Source organism: Xenopus tropicalis, chromosome 1 (assembly GCF_000004195.4).
Source record: "Xenopus tropicalis strain Nigerian chromosome 1, UCB_Xtro_10.0, whole genome shotgun sequence".
NCBI lineage: Eukaryota > Metazoa > Chordata > Amphibia > Anura > Pipidae > Xenopus > Xenopus tropicalis.
In genome coordinates, this window is record NC_030677.2 from 110,442,676 (window position 1) to 110,469,133 (window position 26,458).

The window sequence follows — 26,458 nt, forward strand, 5'->3', positions numbered from 1 at the left end:
AATCATGCTAAGCCTGAAAGTTTTGCCTGCAGTTTACGAGCGCTCAATACGAAAAAGTCGCGACAAGATACTAGCAAATCGTAACGGCTATGAAAAAGTCGCGATGACGAAAAAATCGCAAAAAATACGAAAAAGTTGCAAAATGTTAGTTTTCCAATCGGAATTTTTCCCATTCGGATTCGGATTCGTGGGTTAGTAAATCAGCCCCTTAGGGTAACAAGTGCCATAAGGTTTAAAGATAATAAATAGAAGTGTAAATCAAAGTATCATCAGAATGAAATATTGTTTCAAGAGGCTGTTGCAGATCAATTTGTATTCTTATTCCAAATGAAATTAAAAAGATGTTCTTGGTTCCTTTTTTAACTTACCATAAACATAATAAAAATAATGTAGATTTTGACACCTCAGTTTTGTGTGTGTTCCCAAGTATGCGATGCACATTCTAGAACTAAAGATAAAACTGCCAAACTGCAATAAAGAATAAAAATGTGTGCACTTGTTATTGGCACTTGATATAAACAACACTGGACATTTTGTAGCCTCTAGTAATAGGTCATGAAACTATACTTGCCAAGGGCTGCAGCTATACAGTATTTGCAATTCATTGCAGAGAAGTTCGCTAGTGTAGATTTAAAGGGTAGCAATTAGACCCTAAAATTCCTTATCTGTAGCCCAGGCATCTTCCCATGATTTATGTACCACATTTGATCAAAAGCAAATATAACTGTGTAGATAACATTAGGAAACTGGGATTGTAACTGCATTTTTTATGGGTCTGAGAAACGAATTCTTTCTGCAGTACAAAATAATGCACTCAGTGCCTGGAAACCTTTTTATTCATTTCATCTGATAAATTGACTGATTCTATCTTCTATGCCCTCAAAATGTACTTTCTCGTTACAGTTAAAATTTCTGTTATTGGAATTCCTGCAAAAAAACAAAATATTTTTTTTCTAATGCAGAGAAATACAGAGAAAAAAACTTTTTAGTGTGTATTATACAATTAAACCTGCAGGGCTTAATATAACAGAAAATTGTACCACTGTACTACAGAAATGTACTGCAGAAAATAGGAAGTGTAGTCATCTTTCAAACAGTATTTCTTACAGAATCCTAGAAAATAATATTCCATTTCTAGGGGAGGTATTTGGAAATAATAACTAATCCCTGTTTATATATTCAACTGTGCTTTAGCATGTTCTGTAGATGCATTTTATTGGTTTATGAGTGTCCATTTTGACTTTTAGCAGCCTGGGATAGATTTAATAAAAGAAAAGTAACCATTTTAGGTGCAGATACATAGCTTTGGTGACCGTTTTTTAACCAGTGCTTAATCACTGTTCTGTGAAGGTCCAGAACAAATAAAGCACCTTTTTGTAAATATATTTTATGAAAAGGTAGAAGAATACTAATGTAAAATGAAACATGTTCTTTTTTTTATCACAAACAATTATTGTGCCTCTTTTAGAGTAGAAGTTTGGTGCTTAGTGTAAAAGGAACCAGAACCCTTCCAATAAGTGAACAAAAAGTAATTACTGGTACAACGAAGCAAGTGCAAATATGTACTTTATTGTGTCACCTTGCAACATCAATGCTAGTAGGACTCCACCCCTGAAATGGTAAATGCAATATACAGCAAGAGATCATTTATTCTCACAGTTGTTCTGTTGTGCCCATAATTACTTTATTGACCTATCTGTCAAAATGACCACAACTGCACACACATTTGCCACAAAGTGGATGCAATTGCACTTGGAGTCATTTCTGGTGTTTGCCATGTGACACCTCATACTCAGTGTGCTGCACCTATTGATGTTGGGCATGAAGCGAACCCTGGAACTACCACATGGTCAGGAGGTGTCCAGGGTTCCCCTGTGTGATTAGGCGCAGCAACGCTTGATTCGAAATGCAAGGTAGGAAGGACATACTGTAGCAGCGCCAAGAACAACTACAGGAAGTGCAAGGAGCACATTTTCACACACGTATCTTTAATGAAAGTAGTTTTACGTGCAACTGCCTGCTGCAAAATTGTGGGCACTGAACTTGCGGGCATAAATGAGCCCTAACTTTTAACACATACGGAAGTATAAAACATGCAAAAACTAGATTTAAGATATTAAATATCAATTTTCACATAGAAAGCCAAAGTTAATGTTTACTCATACAGTCTTTCAGTAAAAAAAGCAGTAAAATAAAAAAAAAAAGAAATGTAGGTTTTTTTTAGTTCACTGTAGAATGGTAAAACTGACCTTAACCCTCTACCCCAGCTTCTCCTTTAAAACAGGCCATGTTTTGTGCAGCGTGGCTTTATGTGAATTTTGTAAAACATCTTCCCATATCTCTTATTCTGAGAGTTAGAAATCTACAGTATGTAAAAAGCATTCTTTGGATCAATTACTTTATTTTTCATTCTTAAGAAATCTCCTACTGCTGCTTTTCCTATTGTTAGGAATGAATAGAAACTGATGGCTTTTAAAATTGAATGCCCTACTGTTTCCTTTTCTTCTGGATAACATTGTCTGAAGATAGGGCTGAAAGCCTCATATCTCAACTCTGTGAATCATTGGTGTCAGAAATACCAACACAATCTGTTATTTATGTTCTGTTAAGACAATATTTACAGGTGCAGCAAAATCCCAAACATAAGAGTAATGAAAACAAATATGACAAAAATTAGTTTGAGTATAATCAGAGTATATAGTCAGATTATAATCAAAATACCTCAAATTAAAGCATTCCCATTCATTAGGAATCAAAGATGAATTACAATCTAAAAAGTAAAATGTATTCATTATTTGGAAAAGTACATAAAAGACACTACAGCCATTAGTCAGCAATACTGCATACAGAGTGATGGATTTGAAACCAATGTTCTTTCTCAAGACACAAGGGAGCATATTGCCAATAACCAACAAACATCCTATGGTTATGGTTGGATTTGTTAGAGGCACCACAACCAATTAAGTCATGGAATTGGATTGTATCTTGTGTCCTCAGAAAGCCTTGAATAAGAAACAAATCATATCTCTTATTGCAAAATCAGCGAAAGTGAACACCAAGCGCTCCGGACTCCAAGGGGCTGATTTACTAACCCACGAATCCGACCCGAATTGGAAAAGTTCCGACTTGAAAACGAACATTTTGCGACTTTTTCGTATTTGTTGCGATCTTTTCGGCTTCTTTACGAATTTTTCATTACCAATACGATTTTTGCGTAAAAACGCGAGTTTTTCGTAGCCATTACGAAAGTTGCGTAAAAAGTTGCGCTTTTTTCGTAGCGTTAAAACTTACGCGACAAGTTGCGCCTTTTTCGTAGCGTTAAAACTTAAATGGTGCAAAGTTTCGCGTAAGTTTTAACGCTACAAAAAAAGCGCAACTTTTTGTGCAAGTTTTAACGCTACGAAAAATCGCCAGATTTTTCGCAACTTTCGTAATGGCTACGAAAAACTCGCGTTTTTACGCAAAAATCGTATTGGTAACGAAAAATTCGTAAAGAAGCCGAAAAAATTGCAAAAATACGAAAAAATCGCAAAATACCGATCATTACGAAAAAAACACAATCGGACTCATTTCGACCCGTTCGTGGGTTAGTAAATGTGCCCCCAAGGGTCTTTAAAAGCAGGTCTTTATTAATTCATTAAAAAACAAAACTCCTGACGCATTTTGTGCGCGTGCCACGTTTTTCAATGTTTTTTAATGAATTAATAAAGACCTGCTTTTAAAGACCCTTGGAGTCTGGAGCGCTTGGTGTTCACTTTCGCTGATTTTGTATCTTCCCCTCAGCTACGGGTTCGTTGTGCTGTACTGGCGATAGGTTCGGGGTCTTTACACCCGGACCTCAATTGTTCAATTGGTACGCATAGTTTCTACTTGATTTGAGCACAGCGTTATTTGGGATTTAGTTTCTTATACACTGATTTAGTACATTAGGGATCATATTGCCCATTTTCGTTTAGGTTTATTTATATCTCTTATTGCTCCTTGTCTGTTCAAACTGTATAATGTGAAATGGGAAGATCGATCAGACAGCCCTTATGCCAGTCAATGTGTGGCCACTTTCAGGAGTCAGTTGGCAAACTGTGAACCAGAGAAACTCATGTTACCTCACCTTCTCCACTGTATTTTTTAAATACATACATGTTAATTTGAAAGTTTTCCTTTAATAATAAGACTAATAATAAGACAATGTTATGTTAACTTCCAGCAAAATTAATTCAATTGCAAAAAAAAAAAAAAACATCCAGACCCAGTTCTGATTACAAGGACCCTAGCAAGGGTCTAAACCTCAAATCTCAAACTACAGCCCAAGGTAATTTACCCGGAGTAGGGAGCCGGAGGGCGCAGCGAGGGAGAGGGGAGCTGGAGGACACATCGGGGAGTGGGGGATGGAGGAAGCCGGAGGACACAGTGGGGATCAGGGAAGCGGGAGGCCACAGCAGGGAGTGGGGGAACAGGGAGCAGGAAGACGCAGCAGCAGGTAGTGGGATGTAGTTTGAGGATGTGGGGGGGTGTAGTTTGAGGACTACAGTCTGGCCCCCCAACAGTCTGAGTGTCCATGAACTGGTCCCATGTTTAAAAAGTTTGAGAATAAATCATTATTCAAATCCCCTGTGTGTATATTTTCTATATACTACATAAAGTATATTAGGACATACAGATAGGCTGTGTTCTATGTAAAAGGAAGAGTAAATACCTCTAGTTTATATATAAATATATATATATATCATATTTTCCATCCACCCTTCTTGTACATATGTATAACTGTGTTGTCTGAACCTTAGACTTTTAGATTTTAGATTGTTTCCATGACCAATAGATTCCGCGCTCTAAACAACTCATGCTCTGGGCTGGTGTCCTGCTAAGAATGCTGGCATCTTAGCAATTTCTGTTTACAGTTTGCTTGTGACAGGCACACTATACTAACTTTCCTTTAATAACCTTAAGGTCAAAACTATTACAAGCACTGAGCTTCTTCTTTCCCTTTGCTTTCCATTGAGATTTGAAAGTTAAGCTTTGATGTGTCCTTCATGAAGGCTATAGCCAATGGTGTTACACAAGGTCAGCCAAATAAAGAATACCTGAAGGCAAGCACAGCAAATTATTTTGCTTTAGCTGTATGCTGAGGTTTTATCAGATAGCACGGCAAAGTAAGTGAAGAAAGATATCCCTAGTGACAGTAAATAACAGGGCATGCAGGGTCATCAACCAAAATCGAACAATTTGTTTTACATCCACTCTTCTGTATCAACTTTTTTTTTATCCTGTTAAGACAGAAGTAACCTCAAGGGCAAGAGCATGAAGAATATACAGTATATGTAGATGATTTTAAGTGCCTCTTCCCTATTGCTATTGGTTATCTTTCTAGATAAACCTGTTGCTGCATGGTTCTCTGTATAAAAATAAGTTAAGAATGAACTACCATATATCAGGATGAGCAGTAATAATATTTACATCTTAGAATCAGGGCAATGATAACACAGCAAAGCTTAATACTAATAGCACATGTCATTTTCCCATAGAAATGAATAAAAACTAAGATGGATAAGTTAATTTTAACCACTATTTTCTGCCTAAGCTCAACAGCTTTGTCCTGTGCCATAAGCCTTAGCTTTCCTCACTAACAATGCTTACAGTCCCTGTTACTCTCACTCAATTTTATAGAATTGAATATATGTTCACATACTCTCAGATTGATAAGTGTGTTTCACCTTTGATGCAAATAAGAAGTATAGTACCATTATTTACTCCAATACATCCCAGTATACCTACTATACATGCTGGCAATCATTTTTAGAGAAGACTGCAAACATCTCATATTAAAGTCTAGAAAACATCACTCTTTGAGGTTTCCCCATTTAAACATCAGGATATACTGCATAGTATCTGGCTTTATAATGACTATTTTTCTATATTCAAAGTTCATTTTTATTTGATGCCAAGGAAGCCTGGCTGTTCAAGAAGCACAAGGTATATACCAGACTTTGGTACAGAATGTTAATTTGTTGTGCTACATAGCATCTTCTTTAATTTATAGAGTCCATCACAATAAAAAGTATAGTATAATCTGAGTATCCCAGTAATACCAATAAGAAAAGTAATATCAATAATAACTGTTTTTAACCTCAGTTACCTTAAAAAGGGTGACCTAAAGTGAAGTACTTTGGTTTAAATGCACTCAAACAATCTTACAACATTTGTGGCTGGGGTTTCAACACACCTTATTGGGGTTTGAGCTTTCTGTTTCACATAATGGCTATATTATTTCTGATTGCTAAATAATTGCAATAAGTAGTTTACCATGAATAGGCTGAACAAATGATTGTTTGTCCTCTACTTCTGGTTGCTAAAGCTCGCTGAGGATTATAGCAGTATTACTGGATTTCTTTTTGTCACTCACTAAGATGACAATCTCAGGTCACAGCATGTCTCACAGTCAGTTTTCGATTCCATATATAATGGTGTTCATTGATTCAAAATACTTTACTTTAAGGGTAATAATGCAGAAGAACCTGTTACATTTGTATGATATGGAATGTTCTGACATTTCTATATATGAACACAGTTTTCCTGACAGTAGTTGGAAAATATGTTGCAATGCAGCAAAAGCAACAAATTTGGCAGTCATTATAAATACTCTTCACATGTATCGGAACAAATACAGCAGCAAATTTTTATTTCAGCCCCAGTCCCTTCCCTCTGTTTCCCACCTCCTCCTTGACTGAGTGCATTGATTTATTCCAATGTCTCAAGAGGTGATGTATAGTATATCAATATAATACACCAGAGCCATGAATATGCTGAAAATTCTATTCTTCTTAATGGAACTTAGTGATCAGTTATAATCGGTGCTCATTGATGTGAGCTCATTATATGGTTGTGAAAGTCCTTGATGACTTATAATTTACAGAGGGTACATTATTCCCTATATAAGTCTCTGGTAGAACTGGGTATTTCAGATATTATACTCATGATTTCTATGGACATGATTGCCATTATATTAATCTCAGTACTCACACTTCATTTACATTATGGAATGCTAGTACCAAAGCTACTGGACCAAAGGCTGTGGTATAAAAAGTCCCTTAGGTCCTACATGCGCTGATGTGACCTCAGAGTTTAAACATCCTCCCCTTCCCCCGTGCCCTGGCATTGGAGCATGTACAGTGCTCTATTCCCAGATTCACCCAAAAGAAAAGTGTTTTAATGCTGTGGCTCAGGTGTATAATAAAGTCAGCACATGCCCAGAGGACTGCAAATGGCTGGAAGGGATAGTTATGGAAAGAAAGCCAAGATGGCAACCATAGGTGTCATAGTGGTTGTGATATGAAATGCTCCATGTTTGGTAATCCAGATAAAAGTTTATTATAAAAACCTAATGTTTTCAAAAGAGCAGCATGCACATATCATTGGAATAAATATTGTAAAAAAGATTGCCTTATCCTTTAAAGCTCTTATAAAGTCTCAATGGTATTGTATTAAAAGTGGTTTAAGGATTAGAACAAGCACCCCTTATTAAAGGGCTATACCATTCAAGTGGCACAGCTTTTGATAAATATTGATTAAAGCTATTTTGATAAATGATTATATATATTTCAAATGAAACCCTTAGAGCCCCACATATGCAAGTCATGTGCATGGCAGAAAGTCTTACTACTATTATCATTATCTGTTAGTCATAGGCATATTTATCATGCAGCACAAATCTATGCTGTTTAATTCACTTCACACCATTTCCCTACTTTTGCCTTTAGGGTACAGGTATTTAACAAACCAGTAGTCTTACATGCTGTACAATACTAAATAGCTAGAAATGTCCCTCATGGGTAGGTTCCCTAAGAAACTATAAATGTATTTTCTGAGCTGCTTGTGGAGTATATGAATAGCTAATAGAACCACTATCTCAGCACGGCGCCCTGTGTAATGCTAAACCAGGGTGTATGGTTCATCACTCTTCCTTTTAGGCACTTGATAAAGCACAGTCTGTGCTCTAAACATGTTGTGCATGTAATAAACACAGTTGAGTTTCAGCATGTCCTTTTGCCTACTTCCGCTTATTCAAATTCTCTACAAGATGTACACAGGCAGTGGCATAACAGCAGGTTGTAGGAGAAATATCCCTAATTGTGTGGATTTGCCAGCATGGAAACACTTGCTCTTGCATAAAAGGAAAAGCAAAACTTCCCTTTTAAAAAGGAGTAGGAAATTGTGAATGAATTAATGTATGAAATGCCAGCTTACTCTTTACTAGACAGGACCTGCTTTGATGAGGGCAAGGCTGGACACGTAAAAATTAAATCTTTAGACACAGCGGTATAATCACCCTTGTGAATGAGCAGCATATCACTTGTGTGTCCATAAAGTGCCTCGAGTTGCAAAGAATAAGTTGTGGGTACTCTTTGCCCTCTGCCCACGACTACTATTGACAAGCTACCAGACAAAATGCATTAGCAATTCATTTTGTGGAAAGGAAGAAACTCTAAATGCCACATAATATGCAGTTGCTCATAACCAGACTGAAGAGAAACCTGGGTCATTGCGAAGCACTGGTTGTTACAACCGTAAAAGACATTTATGCATATTATAGAAAAACAGGCTCTCGTTCTGCATGCTAATAACCCTTCTTTTCTTAAGCAAATAGTTCAAAGAGATGAAATATAAAGACACATCTACAAATTCAAATGCAATTTTCTAAAACCAAATTAAATCAACATGTAGTCTACCCACAATGCAGAATTCAAGTTTCATTCAAATCCACAGTATGCTGTTTGCAGTTCCCAATATTAGCTCCAATTGTGCCAAAGTGGTGGTACAAGTTTTTCTTGAGTATAGCTGATGCCTGTTGTACCATAATTTAGACTCTCAGTTTTGGCATACTATCTAGAAACCCTTATTTGTTGGCTTTAGAAAACTAGTGAAACCTGTGCAAAATCATAGTACCTTATCAGAAGTACCTGTGCAAAAATAGCAGTCTGAATGCATTCAAAGACTAGTCTATAGAGGTTGTTTTCATCTGTGTTCTGCATGTGTTCTTTGCACAAAATTAAATCAAATCTGAATATTGATTTCCAACTGCTTCAAAAAGCCAATCTCTTAAACAACACAAAATCCTAAAGGATTTACTTTGTTCTTTTATTTTGTCACCTACATGTCAGTGCTTTTGTTTGTGTTTCTAAAATCTAAGTAACTAATCAGCAGTACCGATGTAACCTGAAAAGACTTTGCTTTGTGACATGGTAGAATGACAACCACCTGCTGTTTTGAAAAGGAAACAAACAAGCAATGTGTTCTTTCCCAGATTAACCAACCTTGTTTAACCTAGTAAATGTAAATGCATTTATAAGCATGGCAATTGTTAATTATGTAAGCGGAATTATAAGCATTAGAACTGTAACAGGTATCCCTTAATAGCAGGCAGGAAAAAGGTGCAAATGATTAAAAATATCTATACAGTTAAACTAGAGATGAAATACTAGATGTCATGGGAAATAAGAGGAAGGCCTCTGCCCTATAAGGTTTACAGACACAGATGCAAGCTATATGTGGAGCTAACAAATAACATGTCAGTATCATACAATGTTTTCAGAATATAGAGCATATTTTTTTAAATTGCTATGCTATTCAATATTTTAAAGGTTATTTTTAATATTGTAAATAACAAGTTTAGTGCAGTTGGGAGCCAGCATGTCCACAACAAGAATACACACTGTATTAAACAATCTACATAAAGAAATTCATCTCTGAGACCACTCTCAGGTATAATATATAGGACATGTGCAGCCCACTGCTATTCTGCATGTAGTTGCCTTTCATGAGTGGCTTTGAGATGTATGCAGAAGAGTCCTCTTAAGATTATAATCTTAAAACTCCTTAGCTGTTGCCGTTGCACAGATAAGAAGCTTGGTCCATGTAGAGGGCTGTATAGTTTATTATTTACTTAAATGGCAGTATATTTTAGTGCATAAGAATTCCATAGGTTAAGCATTTCTTAAAATAAAGAAATGTGACCACACATAACTTGCACGGAAAGGCTAAAAAAAAACTTAGAAAATGTTTACTATAAGGAAAATCTACAGTCTTTAAGGTAAAAAAGCAGTACAGCATACAGTATATGTAGCCTGGGAAGGGTTACTGTATGGTACAGTGCAGCAACACTTGGGGGCTGATTTACTTACCCACGAACGGGTCGAATGGAGTCCGATTGCGTTTTTTTCGTAATGATCGGTACTTTGCGATTTTTTCGTATGTAAAACTTACGCGAAAAGTTGCGCATTTTTCGCGTAAGTTTAAACGCTACGCAAAATGCGCAACTTTTTACGCAACTTTCGTAATGGATACGAAAAACTCGCGTTTTTACGCAAAAATCGTATTGGATCCGAAAAATTCGTACAGAATCCGAAAAAATCGCAAAACATACGAAAAAGTCGCAAAATATTCGTTTTCAAGTCGGAACTTTTCCAATTCGGGTCGGATTCGTGGGTTAGTAAATCAGCCCCTTGGTCAGAATCCACTTACCTTATAACAAGGTTACTGATATATGAAAACTTTGTTTTTATCACACTACTATGGACTAAACAGGTCAGCTAGAAAATAGTACAGTAAGATGTTGACCTCAAACCTTACCATGACTGCCCCATCCAACACTTTCCAGGCTTCCTGGGGGGGCAGCCCCACAGTTTCAAAACGTATCCATTAAAGGATCCAAAGAAAACATCGATATGAATTTTGAAGTCAGATTTCCAACTTAATTTTCAAGAAAACATTATTAAATAATCTTCTTTATCTTTCTTTTACTTTTTGTGTGTGCAGATAACGGCTGTAGCATTTGTAGCAGCTGTCAACTCCAGAATGTAGGTTCGTCTGAGGACTTTAAAAATAGTAGCTGATGGGTTAGACCGAATGCTCACAAAAATATATATTATTATTATTATTATTATTAACATGTATTTATAAAGCGCCAACATATTCTGCAGCTCTGTACAATAAATGGGTTTATACATTGGGCATACAGAAATACATAAAAAGCAACCAATAACAAATACAAGAGGTGAAGAGGGCCCTGGCCAAAAGAGCTTACAATCTAAAAGCAGTTATAAATGCCTTTAAAATGCATATGTATATGTTAATTAAAAAAAGGAATTTAGGTTTCATAATTACAGCAAAAATTTGTATTTATATTTTTGTATTTTGTTTTTTATTTTTTAAAAAGGATCAAGTTGGCAAATTAGCTTTCTATAATTAATGGATACATTTCTTTTTGCCCTGTCTGCTATGTTTCTATATCACGGTTTAATTCAAAAGGTCATTAATAATAACTAAATTAGATGTGTGCCACCTAATAAAAAAATTATACCTATACACGTACAGTTTTTTTAATTGGCACTTTGGGAGATTGATATTGAATAAAAAATAATTTAACTTCGTTTGAAACTAAAAATTAGTTAGAAAATGAAGTCTTACTGCATAACATATTGCATTATTTAGAACAAAAGGAAGGGTTAAACCATACAAATAACGAAACCAGTCTTTGGATTTTAATAAATGATTGTAGTTGTTTAACTAGAAAATATGTAATTTATAAAAGACGAGTGGGAATGCATTAAGAGGGAAGAAGGTTCCAAAGCTAATTCTGGGGATTTACTGCAAAGATTATCCCAATTAGATGAGCTCTGATTCACAACATCATTTATTTATTGGCATTGTAGGCTTGTCCTATTCATTTTTTGTATATTCCAAGAATTTTCCTAACCTTGCGTTATTGTGTCTAGAATTTTACATGCGAGTGATCTTTTTTTAGTTTATTATACCCATGGTACTTAGTTTGATGCTTCTTGTTACCAGGGGGGAAAGGGAATGCTACCATGGCATTCTCTGCCAAGGGGATTATTCCTGCTAGCGGAAGATAATTGAAGATAATGACACTGTTTTTGAAGAGAAAGATAATGACACTCGTTCACCAGAAATACATATACAACAGAGTTTCAGCTTGCACAGAGCACCATGACAATATTCTTTTATTTGTATGTCAGACTTTTTGGAATGATGTTCTATATATTTAGTCCACAGCCATTTTGGATGCTCGAGCAACAGCCTGTTTCAGGCTGCTGATTATTGTAGTGTGCATCTTTAGACCAAACATGACAGAGATGCACCGAAGAAAATATTCTCTCTAAGGTATTAAAATTGCCCATTTACTATAAATAATTAAAGGGGATCTGTAAAGGAAAAAGTATATATATATATATATATATATATATGTTTTTCTGAAATATCCATGGCTTTCACTCAGTGAAGATTCTCACCTATAGAAAGTACACATGAGTAGTTTATTAAGGGAAATGACGGAATGTCCAAAAATGAGCCTGTGTCTGATTCCAAGTTGTGCCGAGGGATTATGATACTGGAAGTCATCTGCAGCAAAGCTTTTAGTAGATCCAAAATTGGTTTGAAACATTCATTTTTCAGAGGGCTAATTTGTTTTAGGACTCACTTTCAAGCTGTCAGATGATCTAACTATTGGAGGAATCTCAAACTATTCCGTATTATTCCAAAGCATTACTCCCTGTACCCAGCACTGTCCATTTTATATAAACTGTTCCCCCTGGTGTGTCATGATTTTCTGCTCTTTATTTTTGATTGAGTACCAAGCACAATATGGAAGATTTTATAAAACAACCATAACATTTTATTATTTTATATTTGATTTGTGCTGTATTCATATTATAAGAAAAACTAGAGATCAGCATGATATCCACTAATCCACTCTTGCTAACCATACCTTGCTTGCATACTGAATAATGGTGTTTGTATGCTGAAATACATTTTAGTTTGTTAACAAATGTATCTCTGCGCTGGTAGATATTTGAGCTAAAGTACATAAGAGAGCACAAATGCTCATTTTCTAAAACAGGTAAAAAAAAAAAACGTGCTAAGTACAGTAACCCATAGCAACTAATGGTACATTTGCTTTCATTATGGCAACAAGACTGATCAAAGCTAATTGGTGATTGGTCTCTAGGGATTATGTCACATGTGCATTTTTGGATCTATGTACTGTAAGTAATGAGTCCCACTTTGTCCAATTAATGACAGAGTGTGTACATATATAATCTATTTGTGTGGATGCTCAGTATAAAATTGTGAAATGTAAATTTCAATATGTTCAAGTCCATGTAGATTTATGAAATTGTATGTTAGCCCATTAGTATTTACGTTGTATATTAGATAATACAAGAATGGATAAAGCTTTAAAATGCCAAATGCCATTTCCAGCAGAGTTTTATCCAAGTAAAATGTTAAATAACGATCCTTTATTTTTGCCTGATTGTTTCTTCCTTTGATAGTCCCTTTGTCATTCATGTTGACTAACCCAGCATAAATCCACGTTGATGGCAAAACAATTGTATTGATTTTTTTTTTAAAATGCTTGCTTTTAATAGATTTTTGTTTTGGCATTACAAATTACACACACAACCCCATATTCAGAAAAAGTCTCAAGCAGTCTGGATAATATAAGAATATCTAATAGTTGTATAAGACTCAAATCTTCCTTTTCACCTTGCTTTTTTATGTAGTCATTATATGATTCTTGTAACCAAACCAGATTCTGGTACGTTTGATATTTTGGACCACACTCATATCATCTAATATGTTGTTGCCAGTTTACGTTATGTGTACACCAAGCAATGGTCAGAAAAGGTAAAACAACAGGGCAACTACAAAAATAGTGATTACTAAAAAACTACATGTGGATCTATTGTATCTCATACAGTGTTTTAAATAGCAACTTGCTGGGGAGAATGTTTTAAAGGTTTAAAGATAAATTTAAGATAAAAGACAGTAAATAAACAATATAGATTATACATACCAAAGTGTTTAGAGGACATTCAATTTGTAAACATTAGGTTAGAACTGAGTGTGCCAATGTGCACCCATCACTATTTGAGAGCAAACTCGGTTCTGGTGCACCCACTAGTTGTCCCACCGGGGACTAGGAACGTGGCTATAGAACAAGAAAAACGCCATTCTTGTATAATGGTATTGCCAGAGAAAAATATTTATCTTACAAAAGAGAGATTCAGAAAGTAGAATATTGATTTATTAACTGCAGCTACAGCAGGACATCTTCTTAATTCAAGTGCTTGTAAGAATGACAAAAGACTGTTACTTATCATGGCAAAGATATCCATTACAATAGAAGAGGAACTTCTTAGTGGGTGGACATACTGTAATTAAGATACTTGATTATAATAAATGACAAATCAGCAGTACAATGTTACTAAACATTGTTATAGAATTAATGGCATGCAAAATTCTACATAATTAGAAAAACGGAGTAATATGTTCCCATGACATTTTTCATCTCTAACCATTTTTCTTCTTAGCAGTTTAAGTTTTCTGCTTAGCAGTTTAAGGGCTCATTGACCAGATTAATAATCAGGCAAATAAAGAAGCAGAGTGCAGTACTCTTGGGCATAATAGTGACTTGTGCTCAATTAAACTCCCAAGCTTGCACTCCTGCATGATGCTGAACTAGGGGGTGTTCAAGGGGATACCACATGCTGCCCTCAGCCTGCCCCTCATAAGAGCTTACTTGCGCCTTACGCTCTTGACCTTGTTCAATGATCACACTAGGGTTTTGAACAACATCTCTGGGATCTAGACTCTGCTTCTCCATAATGTATTACTGATTCCATTTGCTTTACAAAGATATAGCAACTCCACCTCTAATAAAATTGCACATTTAAAAAACTGCTTCTAGGGGTAGTTCTCCTTTCAATTTACTTTTAGTATGATGCAAATAGTGATATTCTGAGAAAAAAAAAAAAAGACACGGAAGGTGGGGGTGGCTGGGCTCTTATTGAGAAATGTTTCTCCAACCCAACGAATTATGTATGCCTTTATACAGAACTGCACTGATTTACTCAACAAGACTTATTTGAACATTTGTGTTCATTCTGTTCCTTTAAAGGCTATGACACACAAGGCATTTTGTCGCCCTCATGATAAATCATGGCTACTGTGGGCAACAAAGCGTCCCTTGTTTTCTTCCAACTGGCTAAAATGCTAAAATGCAAATTGCTGGTGAGGAAACATACACGGCACAGCTATTTAATGAGTAGCCATGCTATGTATGTTTTCCCACCATCAATTTGCATTCTAGCTGTGGCAAAGTAATTGAAGCAGATTAGTCGGCCAAGGTAGAGGCTATTTATCACAGGTGACTAATTTCCTTGTGTGTCACTGCCCAAACAAGTAATTCTGGCATTATAATGGGTTGATATGGTTAGATAACTTGTGTTTCAATTATTTCAACTAGTTTGCAGAAATAACATTTCAAAGCTTTTGTATTTTAGATCAATGATCATCTTTATATCATGAGCATAATGGTCAGCAACCTTGCAGCAACATTTTATACAAATAACCAAAATGTAAAATTAATTTGAACTAATATCCCTCCCAGGGATAGCAATGATGCATGCAGATAGCAATGTTTATTTCCTCCCTGAGTTACAAAATGCTAAAAGAGAGTAATCAGAATCATGGAGATTATGCTGCAGGGCTTTTACTTATATCTGACTTTGCTTTGGCATAGATTTGTATTAGTTAAATCAATGAAGTCAGTTTATTTAAATACTGAATTCTCTTGCATGATTTTTGCAGTTTTTTTCTTGTGTACTTGCTCTATTTCATCAGTTGAACCAATGGAAAATGCGTGCTTTCAAACAGACTACTCTTAACTGTTCTTCTTATTGGACCTGTTTTGCATAACCCATTATAATTTTTGTGGTTTTCTACTAGGTACATGTAGACATGTAGGACATTTTATTATTTGTGGTTTCTACATTTAAAATCAGGTAAAATGATTGTGCCAGTTCAAGATACGACAGACACATACTATAAGCATATATATAAGTATATAAGCAGAGCTAACAGTACGCCTGTTTATGAGTGGATAGAGATCCAAAATATGCATAACTTGTGTTCAATAAATCCAGAATCTCCCCTTACACTGAGCAAAACATGCATTGTAAGTACCCAATTTTATTCACTTTTGACACAAATAGCAACTCACACCTCGATGTGAATGCAGAATTTTATTGCCTGGAGACAAATGGATAGAGTTTATTTAAGATTCACATACATAAACATGCCAGGTATCACATTTTGTTTTCCCAACAACTAGTTTCTTTCACAGTTTCTTAGAAAAACAAGAAATGTTGCACTCAAACTCAGATAGAAGAGGTAAAGGTGAAATATAGTATATGCACCAAACAACTTCATATTCAGTAACATGATTCATCATGAATCTGAACACAGTTTCAGCAGTTTCAGCTTTTCACACTCAACATTGCTGCTGAGTAGTGATGAGTGAATTTTTTCAGCAGGCATGGACTCGCTGCGAAATTCTGCATTTTTGGCGTTTCAGGAATTTTTCAGAAGTTTTGCAAATTTGCCAGTGAAGTGAAACCAGATAAATTCACTCATCATTACGGTTGAGAATATTTACATTAGTTATAGACCTTTAGTGCAACATTATTATACGTAATATGTAAGGCCTAAGGCTATTGTCCCATGGGGAGATTTAGTTAGAACAATCGATTACTAGAGATTTCAACAATGGAGCGATTCTATTTCCCACAAATCCAGGTGTCATATTCCCTGCCCACAATTAAAAATTACATTCAGTGCAATGGGAAAATTGCAGCGACTTCCCGCTCAGTGGATTTTACTTTCAGCGATTCCAGTAGTTTTGAATGGCAAAGCTTCCTTTGTAAAATCACTCAAAAAAGGGTCTCATAGTGAGGTAGTAGTGAGGTAGTATCGTCGGTTTAGGTACTGGCGAGCAACTTGTTGCTTTTTAAAAATCACAGCGACTAATCTCTCCGTCGGATATTAGCCTAAAGAATGGAAATAGTCATGTTTACTACATCATATGTTACTGTTAGAACTGCATATTTATGAAGCTTCTGATTAAATCAGAGCAAGTATTAACATTTAATTATATCAATGGATAGTAGAATATTTGCTAATTCTCCTCTACCTTTGCCTTCTCAGGAAGTAATAGATTTTTTTTTACCAATTTTAAGCTTTATTTAGGATGAAGTGAATGTCATGTAATGTTTTACATTACAAATAAGGTTAAAAAGAGCTAAAATTGCCTTAACGTTATAAAGAAGTAAAATATTTATGACTAAATTCAAACTTTAAAAAATAGGTAAAGTATGAAAATCTGCATTATTTTCAATCCTTAACCATTTTATTGATAGATGCTTTATGAATAGGCCCTGAGTTTAATACTAGCAGATACAGTCATACTCCACTGCAACAGAGTTTTTATCACATAGTTTAATAAATTGATTTTCACATTGAAAATATGCAGAATTACTAATTTTGTCAATTAAACAAATACAGCAGAAAAAACAGACAACACTAATCACAAAAATTTTTTTTGACAAGCTGCATTTTTTCTCATGTGCCAAGTTTTTTCCGCTGCAAATTTTTGCGCCCCTTTCACGAAATAATTAACGCCAATGGCGAAATGTGGGAATTGCCCGCAAATCCATGCCTGCCGAAAAATTTTGTTCATCACTAGTAAAGGATCCAAATCTAAAAAAGCTTGTAATCCTCCTTTTTGTAAGAATTTTTTGTGTGCTTACAAACTAAAATCACAAAACTTTTAAACCAATAAAGATTGTTACGATTGGCCTAGGACAGCTCCCATTGACTTCTAAATGACCTTAACAGCTTTTACATAGCAAAGTTACTTTCAACCATTTTCTATTTTATTAACAGATTCTTTGATGTAATAACCCATTTTCTGACAAAAGTAAAGCATATTTGTTGGACAATTAGCAGTTGGAGCTATTTGAGTCAACATGTAATGATGTTCTGTTTGAATAGACCCAGATAAAACATTTTTTTGTATGTACAAGGACAAGCTACATTTCTGCAGATTTGTGTTTTGTTTTTTTTTAAATTAACATTCTGTATCAGTTGAAATTCAAAGATATTTTGCAACCAGGGCAGCCAGTGTCAAGATCTACCACTTCCGCAATAACACAATATATTATTATGTGGGGACCAATATCATTTATGTGTGTGTGTATGTATGTATGTCTGGTTACTGACTTGGGACAACTTGTCTGGCATAAGAAACCTGCAAATCATTTTCTTTTCATTTACAAATGCTAATGCTCATACAAGACAGATTTGTGAATGACAGTAATTGGTACTACAAACCAAGAGAAAGTTGTTAAAAGACACTGACAAGCTGCAATTAAAATCACAACTTGTCAGGAGGACTGTAGACACTGAGATGTACAGAAGCCAGAGTCTGGTAGTTTTGCGGTGTACTCTATAAAAGACATTTGATCATATAGCAATGATGGAACAAAAAAAAAAAGTTTATGAACGAGTTCAACAATCTTACAGCCATCATGTTGAATGACTTTATAAAGGGGTGGTTTACCTTTAAGTTATCTTTTAGTATATTATAGAATGTCTTATTACAAGCAACTTTGCAATTGGTGTTCATTTTTTTTTTCTTAATTATTTTCTTTCTTTTCTGCTTCTTTCCATTTTTTAAGTGGGGGTCACTGACTCCAACAGCCAAAAGAACTATTGCTTTGCGAGGCTACATCGCTGTTGTTATTGTTACTTATTACTTATCTTTTGATTCAGTCCCGCTCCTATTTATATTCAAGTCTCTTATTCAAACCACTACCTGGTTGCTATAGTAAGCAAGACCCTAGCAACCAGATAGCTGCTGAAATTGCAAACTGGAAAGCTGCTGAACAAAAAGATGCATAACTGAAAAACCACAAAAAATAACAAAGAAAGACCAGTTGCAAATTGTCTCAGAATATTGCTATGTCATACTTAAAATGAATTTAAAGTTGAACAGCCCCTTAATAAAAAACAGTATAAAGTGATGGGTTTCATTCCAAGCAAGCACAATTACATGCTTGTTCTATAGGTCTGTGAATTCACAATTCAAAATATTTTATTGTTTCCAGGTTACTGATGTACTACCATTAACACACTGACTGGAGCATGATAATTAAATTTGCCGTCCCACTTCAGTAGTTTTACTGCCCATATCGCCTTTATTACCCCTATAGCATTAAAATATGAAATGTTATTTATTAAGGTAAATGTAAGGAAGCATGATGTCATTTTTTGCTGCAATAACCTTTTGTTGAGAAAGATTTTTAATTAAATATGTAGTCTCTCAGGTATGTGTGTAGGTGGCTTTCTGGATCCTTGCAATATCTGCAACAAAAGAAAAATCCCATATATGTACACTTGAAAATTTCTTGGGCATATATAAAATAAGATACTCGTGGTCCATAGAATAAAATGCAGATGGTTTAGTGAAACTATATTGAAAATTATGTTTAGAAATGGGAAAAATGTGGAATAGAAAAGTCTTTTGTCAGAATAGCTGTTAAACCCCCCCTCCTAGATTCTGTGCATGTTTTTCTTGGAAAATACCAGCTGCCACTTAAATATTATTTCAAAGATTTGCTGTCTTAATGATTATTTCACTTGGATTACCCTGTGCTGCAAAAAACCCTTTGGCATTTTTCTTGTTTTTTTTATATTAATGCTTGACAACTGGAAATTGCCCGGAAGAGAGTTTAGAAAACAATTGGAAACAAAACCTGCCATCAGTTAAAATTATGCTAAGGCTACAATAAGCTTTTGAACTTTAAGTGCAGTAATTTCTCTATTTTTTCAGTGTCAGCCACATACATTTGTTGTGCTTGGATAGATTAATAATACAAAACACAGTGATGCATTTGCAGTGTATTTCATGCAAAATCATTGCTCTTTTGCCATGTGTATGTTGTGATATTAATATACTGCACACAAGCTTCCTTGTATAAATGTTACCTTGAGGAAGTGTTAACTTTCTGTACTTTAAAATGTAAGAATTTGCTCTCTTGTTGACTACATATATGCATATATACAAATTGCAAATGCAACATTTGGACACGATCTATTAACCCATAGAGCAACCATTTTGTTACCATTTTCAAAATGGAAACTAGTAAATCCTGCTTGCTGAATGGTTTCTATGAGTTACTAGACCTGGTGCAAATGTTGCAGCTTTTATTAAAAGAATTTAAAAGAACTAAACTTTTTTTTGGCCAAGGCTGGACCCAGAACGCCATGCCCAATGCTCATCACCCTCCCTCCTACTCCTTTCCACTACCCCCACAAAAATATGTTCCTGATTACCCCCACTATCTGTGCTACATATATAATGGGGGGTTGGGGGCCAGAGGAGGAATGGGAGTGGTGACAACCTACAGAAGGAATAGAACTTGGAGTTGGCAGTCCAAAGGGGTACTGCCAGGCACTCGACTACTGTTGTGCCTCGTCTGCCTAACCCTAGTTCCAACCCTGTTAAAGAGTATCTAATTTCTACAGCCATGCTTACCTGTATGATCTCTAAGCCAAGGTTTTTATATGTCTGTAAATTTATATGATTTATTTTGGTATATCTTCACCTAACTTTAATTAATATTATGTAAAGAGAAAGAAGGCACAGAAAAAGAGAACTTTCTACAGACGTCATCCATGGGTGGAATGGCATGTAAAGGTTACCAGGATTGAATGGATAGGAGAAGGGTTTTTAAAAAAGAAAGTCCAGTTGCTTTAGACATAATTCTACTAGATACTTCAGTCAACACTTACTCCCATTTCTTGTAGGCACAAAACGTATCTTTCTTGCAAAGGTTTATAAAATTGTGTGATACCAGAACAAAACAAAATACTGTGTGGTCATCTGCTACTGTTTATAATGAAATGAATGGTAATCACCTGCCCTTTTGAGTGCCTTAAAGTATTTTTGTTTTGTGATCGCTTAGTATGCAGTTAACATAGAACTGTTGATAAACAATAGGACTAGGGATGCACCAATTCTGAGCTTTTTTGCACAGGATTTAGATTTGGGCAAATTCAAGTTGCTTTAAACCACATAACTGCAGAAAATGGTGTCATCTCACCCCTTGAATCTAGCTAATTGCATATGCATTCCCTTTGTGGTATATATTCAGTCAAACCTGAAAAAAGTGGATTCTGTGCTTTTCTAAATACAGTAGCTGCCTACTTACTATTGAATAGAAAGGAGTAGTTTGTTTTCAGTAGTTAGTGATGTTTAGTGCTTTTTGCAGGAGCAGATGGTGGGTCCAAATAAGTATATCACCGTAACCAGCATAATTAATTGTGAGCATTACCCAACATGCATGCACTTTGGCTCCTGTTCTCCTGTATTTATGTGGTAGAAGTGTTTAAACTAGCAGAAACAGTCACTCACAAATGCTTTATCTTTGGAAATATTGTTTCATCTCTTCTAACTAACCCAACTAAAGTGACACCAGCCTTTTCCACATCCATTCACATTTTAGATCCTCTTTCTAATTGTAATTCTTTTGTGGTTCTTCAGCTATTTTTATCAGCAGTATCTAACTGCTTGTAATGACAAAATTAGATTGCTAATTACTTTTCTGTTAAGATAGCTCTCTGCTGTGTGCTGGAGGTCTGGAAATAGTTTTTGTACATTTCAGATTTTACTTCTGTAACACTGCTCCAAACTGCAATGTATATTCATAACATGCCTGCAATGATGCATATACAGGTATGGGACCTGATATCCAGAATGCTCAGAACCAAGGGATATCTGCATACATTGTCTGCTAAAAAGTAATTTTAACATCAAATACAGCCAATAGAACTTCTTTGCATCTTAAAAGCATTAACCATGTCATAGTTAGGATCAAATACAAGGTGCTGTTTTATTACTACAGAGAAAAAGGAAATTTATTATAAAAATTTAGGTTATTTGATTAAAATAGAGTCTATGAGAGATGGTCATCCCATAATTAAGAGCTTTCTGGATAATGGGTTTCCACATAACAGATTCCATACTTGTATTACCGTGCTTAGTTCTATGACAATTGCATGTATAAAAATACTTGGTAGCAGTTCTTCAGAATACTATACAGAATCCAGAATGTTCTGAATTACGTAAAGGCCATCTCCCATAGACTCCATTATAAGCAAATAATTCAAATTTTTTTTTCTCTGAAATTATGAAACAGTACCTTGTACTTGATCCCAACTAAGATATAATTAATCCTTACTGGAGGCAAAACAAGCCTATTGGGTTTATTCAATACTCATATGATTTTTGGCAGCCTAAAGTTATGGAGATCCAAATTATGGAAAAATCCCTTATCTGGAAAACCCCGGGTCCCAAGCATTCTGGATAACAGGTTCCATACCTGTACTGCATAATAGATATCTAATCACTAGTACTAGTAACAATAATGTAGTACTATAATATAAAATGAGAATGTAGTATTATAATTGTTAACTTGGTATTACTATAGATATGCATTTATAGAAGTAAAGAAGGATATTTAAAATTAATAACATTACTAGAGGCGAAGAGTATAACTCTAGTATCAGTCAATGCTTGAAAAAAGCATGAAAAAAGTGAACATATGAACCTAAAATGATACCGCATGAACTATAGACCAATGTGGTTCTTTAACATAGAAATCAAAACATTTATTTATATCAGTATCAAAAGGTATTTTGTGGCTGTCTTTGTTGCTGTCTGAGCATTCATATAGCCAAAACTATTCATGTAATGACAGACATGGGATCCATGCGTTTATAGTGATTTTTCCACTGCTCAATTCAATAAAAGGACAGCTCTGTACACACGTCAGCAATTTTATAAAATAAAGAAAATACATGTCAGTAAAAATTAACATGTGTACTTCTTTTCTTAGTATGGAATAAAGAAGAAAGAAGAAAAGGAAGCAGAGGCACAGGCAGCAATGGAAGCAACATCTGAAGGGAGTTTAACACGTCCAAAGAAGGCAATACCTGCTGGCTGCGGAGATGAAGAGGAAGAGGAAGAGAGCATTCTAGATACAGTTATTAAATATCTACCGGGTCCACTTCAAGATATGTTCAAGAAATAAGACACAGTAGACTGCCAGACTGTTTTAACAATAAACAGAGAAGCAATGGATTTCCCACTCTCTCATGGGAAATTTTAGTATTGCCACATGCTACCCCCCCTACCGTCTCTTAAACTTTGCTTACTCTAGTCCCTTCTCTTTCTTTCTTCCTTTCCTTTTGTACATAGTCACATACAGTAGACACCTCTAAATGGATGTCAAAGTTATGAACTGCAGTCTACGCAATTTTATTATAAGCCATAGTATAATGTATGTTAAGATCTGGCAGTTGTATACATAGATATCTTTAAATAAATCATAATTTTTACACTAATATCAGTAGTTTAGCTATAGACAAAGGGTAGCGTTTATTGGTCAATTAGGAAATTATTTGCAGTTTACATTAAAGCAACATATCACTGTAAATTGACATATATCTGTGAATTCATATACATAAAAAGAGACAATTCAGAAAATGAACCATGTGAAACACCTTTATCCAAGACTTTATGGTGGAAAAATAGCCTCCTCCATTAATCAGTTTAATAAAAAAAATAGCCTCCATTAAACTAATTACAAAACTGAAAACAATTTTTTTTTTAAAAATGAATTTTAGAACGGCATATATGCTATTTCTGGAATGTAAGTATAAAACAAGCAGGCAGATATTTAAGCGAAAAGTTTTTAGAAACACTATTTAATATTGTATTTTATTTCAGGATGATTGAACCTATTCAGTGCTAGACAATTGTGCCATCAGCAAATCATCAAATGAAAAGCCTCTACATTCTTAAGTGTTGATGAACATTTTAAATGATTGCAAAAACACAAATTTAAGATTAGTGTCTAAATTTACATTATAAATAGTGCTAAATCCTGTTCCACAAAATATATTGAACGTATAAAGCAATAATTAGAGTGCTGTCTGAAATGTTAACTCTTTATTTTGTATATTTTGGAAATTCTGTTTATTTGAGTGGTAACCTTGAGCTAATAGAGTTTCTTTTAAAATATAAATAACAGAATATTTTCTCTCAGAGCAAACAGTTTAAGTTTGAACCAGTGTAATCAATTCCCAGTGAACCAAAACGCCTTAGATACACAAGAATACTGCTGACATTTTTCATGGGTCACAAAACGTTTAGATAACCAATTTAGCAACAATTTAGGAGTTGAGATGCACTGGCATTCTGAGCTTTTGGCTTGAAGTGCACGTTTTCCCATTAAGCAAGGCTAAAGTAGCTTATACTGATGTGATCATTCCATTAAAGAGACTTGTTAACCCACTGCTGTCCGGTTGCAAACAAAAGATTCAAATTCCAATATTTCACACAATGTTTTCATAATTATTAATCCATACAGTTATATATACATATATATATGTATATATATATATATATATATATATATATATATATATACACATATATAACATTTTGCCAAATTTGTATTTATTTTTGCAGTGGGTTATAAAGCTGTTTCAGGTTTTAATAGGAAGCCGTCTATATAAACCTCTACCTTGCCTGAAGCTATATCAATGATCAGCACGAGTTAGTAGTACTGGGGAGGGGGTTTTATAGCCATAAAATGTGCTATGTGACAACACTTTATTTCACCTTTTGTTCTACAAAAAATTTGAAATAAAATGTTTTCTTTTTTACTTTCTTGCATTATATTTGGGAAGAAGAAATCACCTAAGTTCACTAATTTTCAACTTTCTCAATTGACATAAAGTAGACTTTATTTTACAATATATGGAGGTGTGTTTCTTTCTCTTTGTCTTGTCTGTCATTAGAACATTGTAATAGCAGGCCATCTAAAGTCTAATTACAATTAAAATGATTTTAAAACATAATAATAAATATAGACCTCTGTTAAAATTAGTATAATCTTGCCCTATTGCCAGTTACCATAAGCTATATCTTATATTGACTGATTTTCATAAATATAGTCATAAATTTATATACACAGAGATACCTGATTTATTCTTTTTGAACAACAAATTTAACACAAGGCTTATAGCAAAACCAAAGAGAAAACTGGTTCATTTGCTTTCATTGTAAATCTGAATATCTCTGTCATCTATTGTGGTTTTTTGTTGTTTAATGTGTTTAATCTCAGGTAATTGAGGTAGTCTTTTGTATTATCATTTTCTTTACCTAGGAAAGAGGTGCGATATATTATACCAGACTGAAAATCCAGGTCTGGGTGCTTAAGTTGCAAGCCTTCCTAGTTTCCATGAAAACACAAATCATCATCTTCTGGTTTTTAGAAGGTGACGATTCAATAACTGTTGCATTGAGTATCATCCATTTTCATCTACCTTTAGAGAAAGCCATATAAAATCAGACTGCAATATTAATTTAGGAAGATTAAAATGTGTCAGAGAGACTAGATCATGTATTAATTTGCACTGGAGTTTCTCAGTCTACGTTTACTGTATGTTAGTTTAGTGTTTTATCCCTTCTGTGTCAGAGTAACACACGCCAATGCTGCTCTATATGTTCCCTTCAATCAGCTTACTGGTATGATGTTGTAACGTTACCGATATGTTGTTGTGAGCAAAAAGTAATGTCTTCTGTGTACGCCATGTTAGTATGCGTTACCTCTCTCTTTCTCTGTTATTTGTGCACAACATAAGTAAAATGTTTGGGTATCAGTCTTTACAAAATGTTTTCACACAAGGAAGTTAACCTGCTCAGCCATAGTTTTGTGATCCACAGAATCATTTTATAAATTTAAATGCTCATACTGAATGCATGCTATGAACTTCCAACCAAGAGCAGAAAGATGTAGAGGCTTTGTGAATGTAAATTTCATTGTAATTTCTGTGCTATCCTCCATTGCATGATATCAATCAATTCAAAATATGTTCTTTTCGAATGGAATCACAGCCAATAAAAAATAAAGTGATTTCAGATTTTTTCTTCTGTGGTGTTTTCAGTTATTTCATGAGGAATACTTCTAAATATATGATGATGCTTTTTATAAATGTGTAACTCCTTTGGGTATGTGTTATATATTTTAGCTGGATTCCCATTTGTATCTTCTAGAGCTAAAAAAAAAAAGGCATTTTAAATCTTATTATATATATATTATAATAATCCCTTCCAGCACTATGGGCCAGATTCAGTTCAATGAGAAAAAGGTGTATCATGTGAAAAGTCATGGTCAAGATTCAAGTTGACTCTGGCTCTGATGGGAACAAAATGTCTTAGCATGCTCTTTTGCTCTGACACTCCATCCCTGATCTTGCTGGACTACAGCTGCTATGTAGTTCAACAACACTTGTGTAAAGGTGTACTGCAGTAGAAGGTCTATATTGCTTTAAATGAATATTTAGAACTTATAGCAATACTGTAAAATTTGAAAAAAAAATGTGTATATAAGTACATGAATTTTCAGTTTAAATCTAATTATTATCAGGAACTGGACTGGTGTGTGTGTGTAAAAAAATCTTTGCATTAGATATCTAC

General features: G+C 34.7%; 1 protein-coding gene across 2 annotated transcripts in view; it reads left to right on the forward strand.

The window, feature by feature from the left end:
* cplx1 (complexin 1) overlaps positions 1-25,908 on the forward strand; it is a 123,940-nt gene extending 98,032 nt beyond the window's left edge. Inside the window, 2 exon segments of one of the 2 annotated variants that reach the window (NM_001102793.1) lie at positions 22,809-24,362; positions 24,405-25,908. In NM_001102793.1, coding sequence (NP_001096263.1) covers positions 22,809-23,003 — 195 coding nt within the window. In that variant the 3' untranslated portion in view covers positions 23,004-24,362; positions 24,405-25,908. 2 annotated transcript variants of the gene reach the window in all.
* The last annotated feature ends 550 nt before the right edge of the window (positions 25,909-26,458 follow it).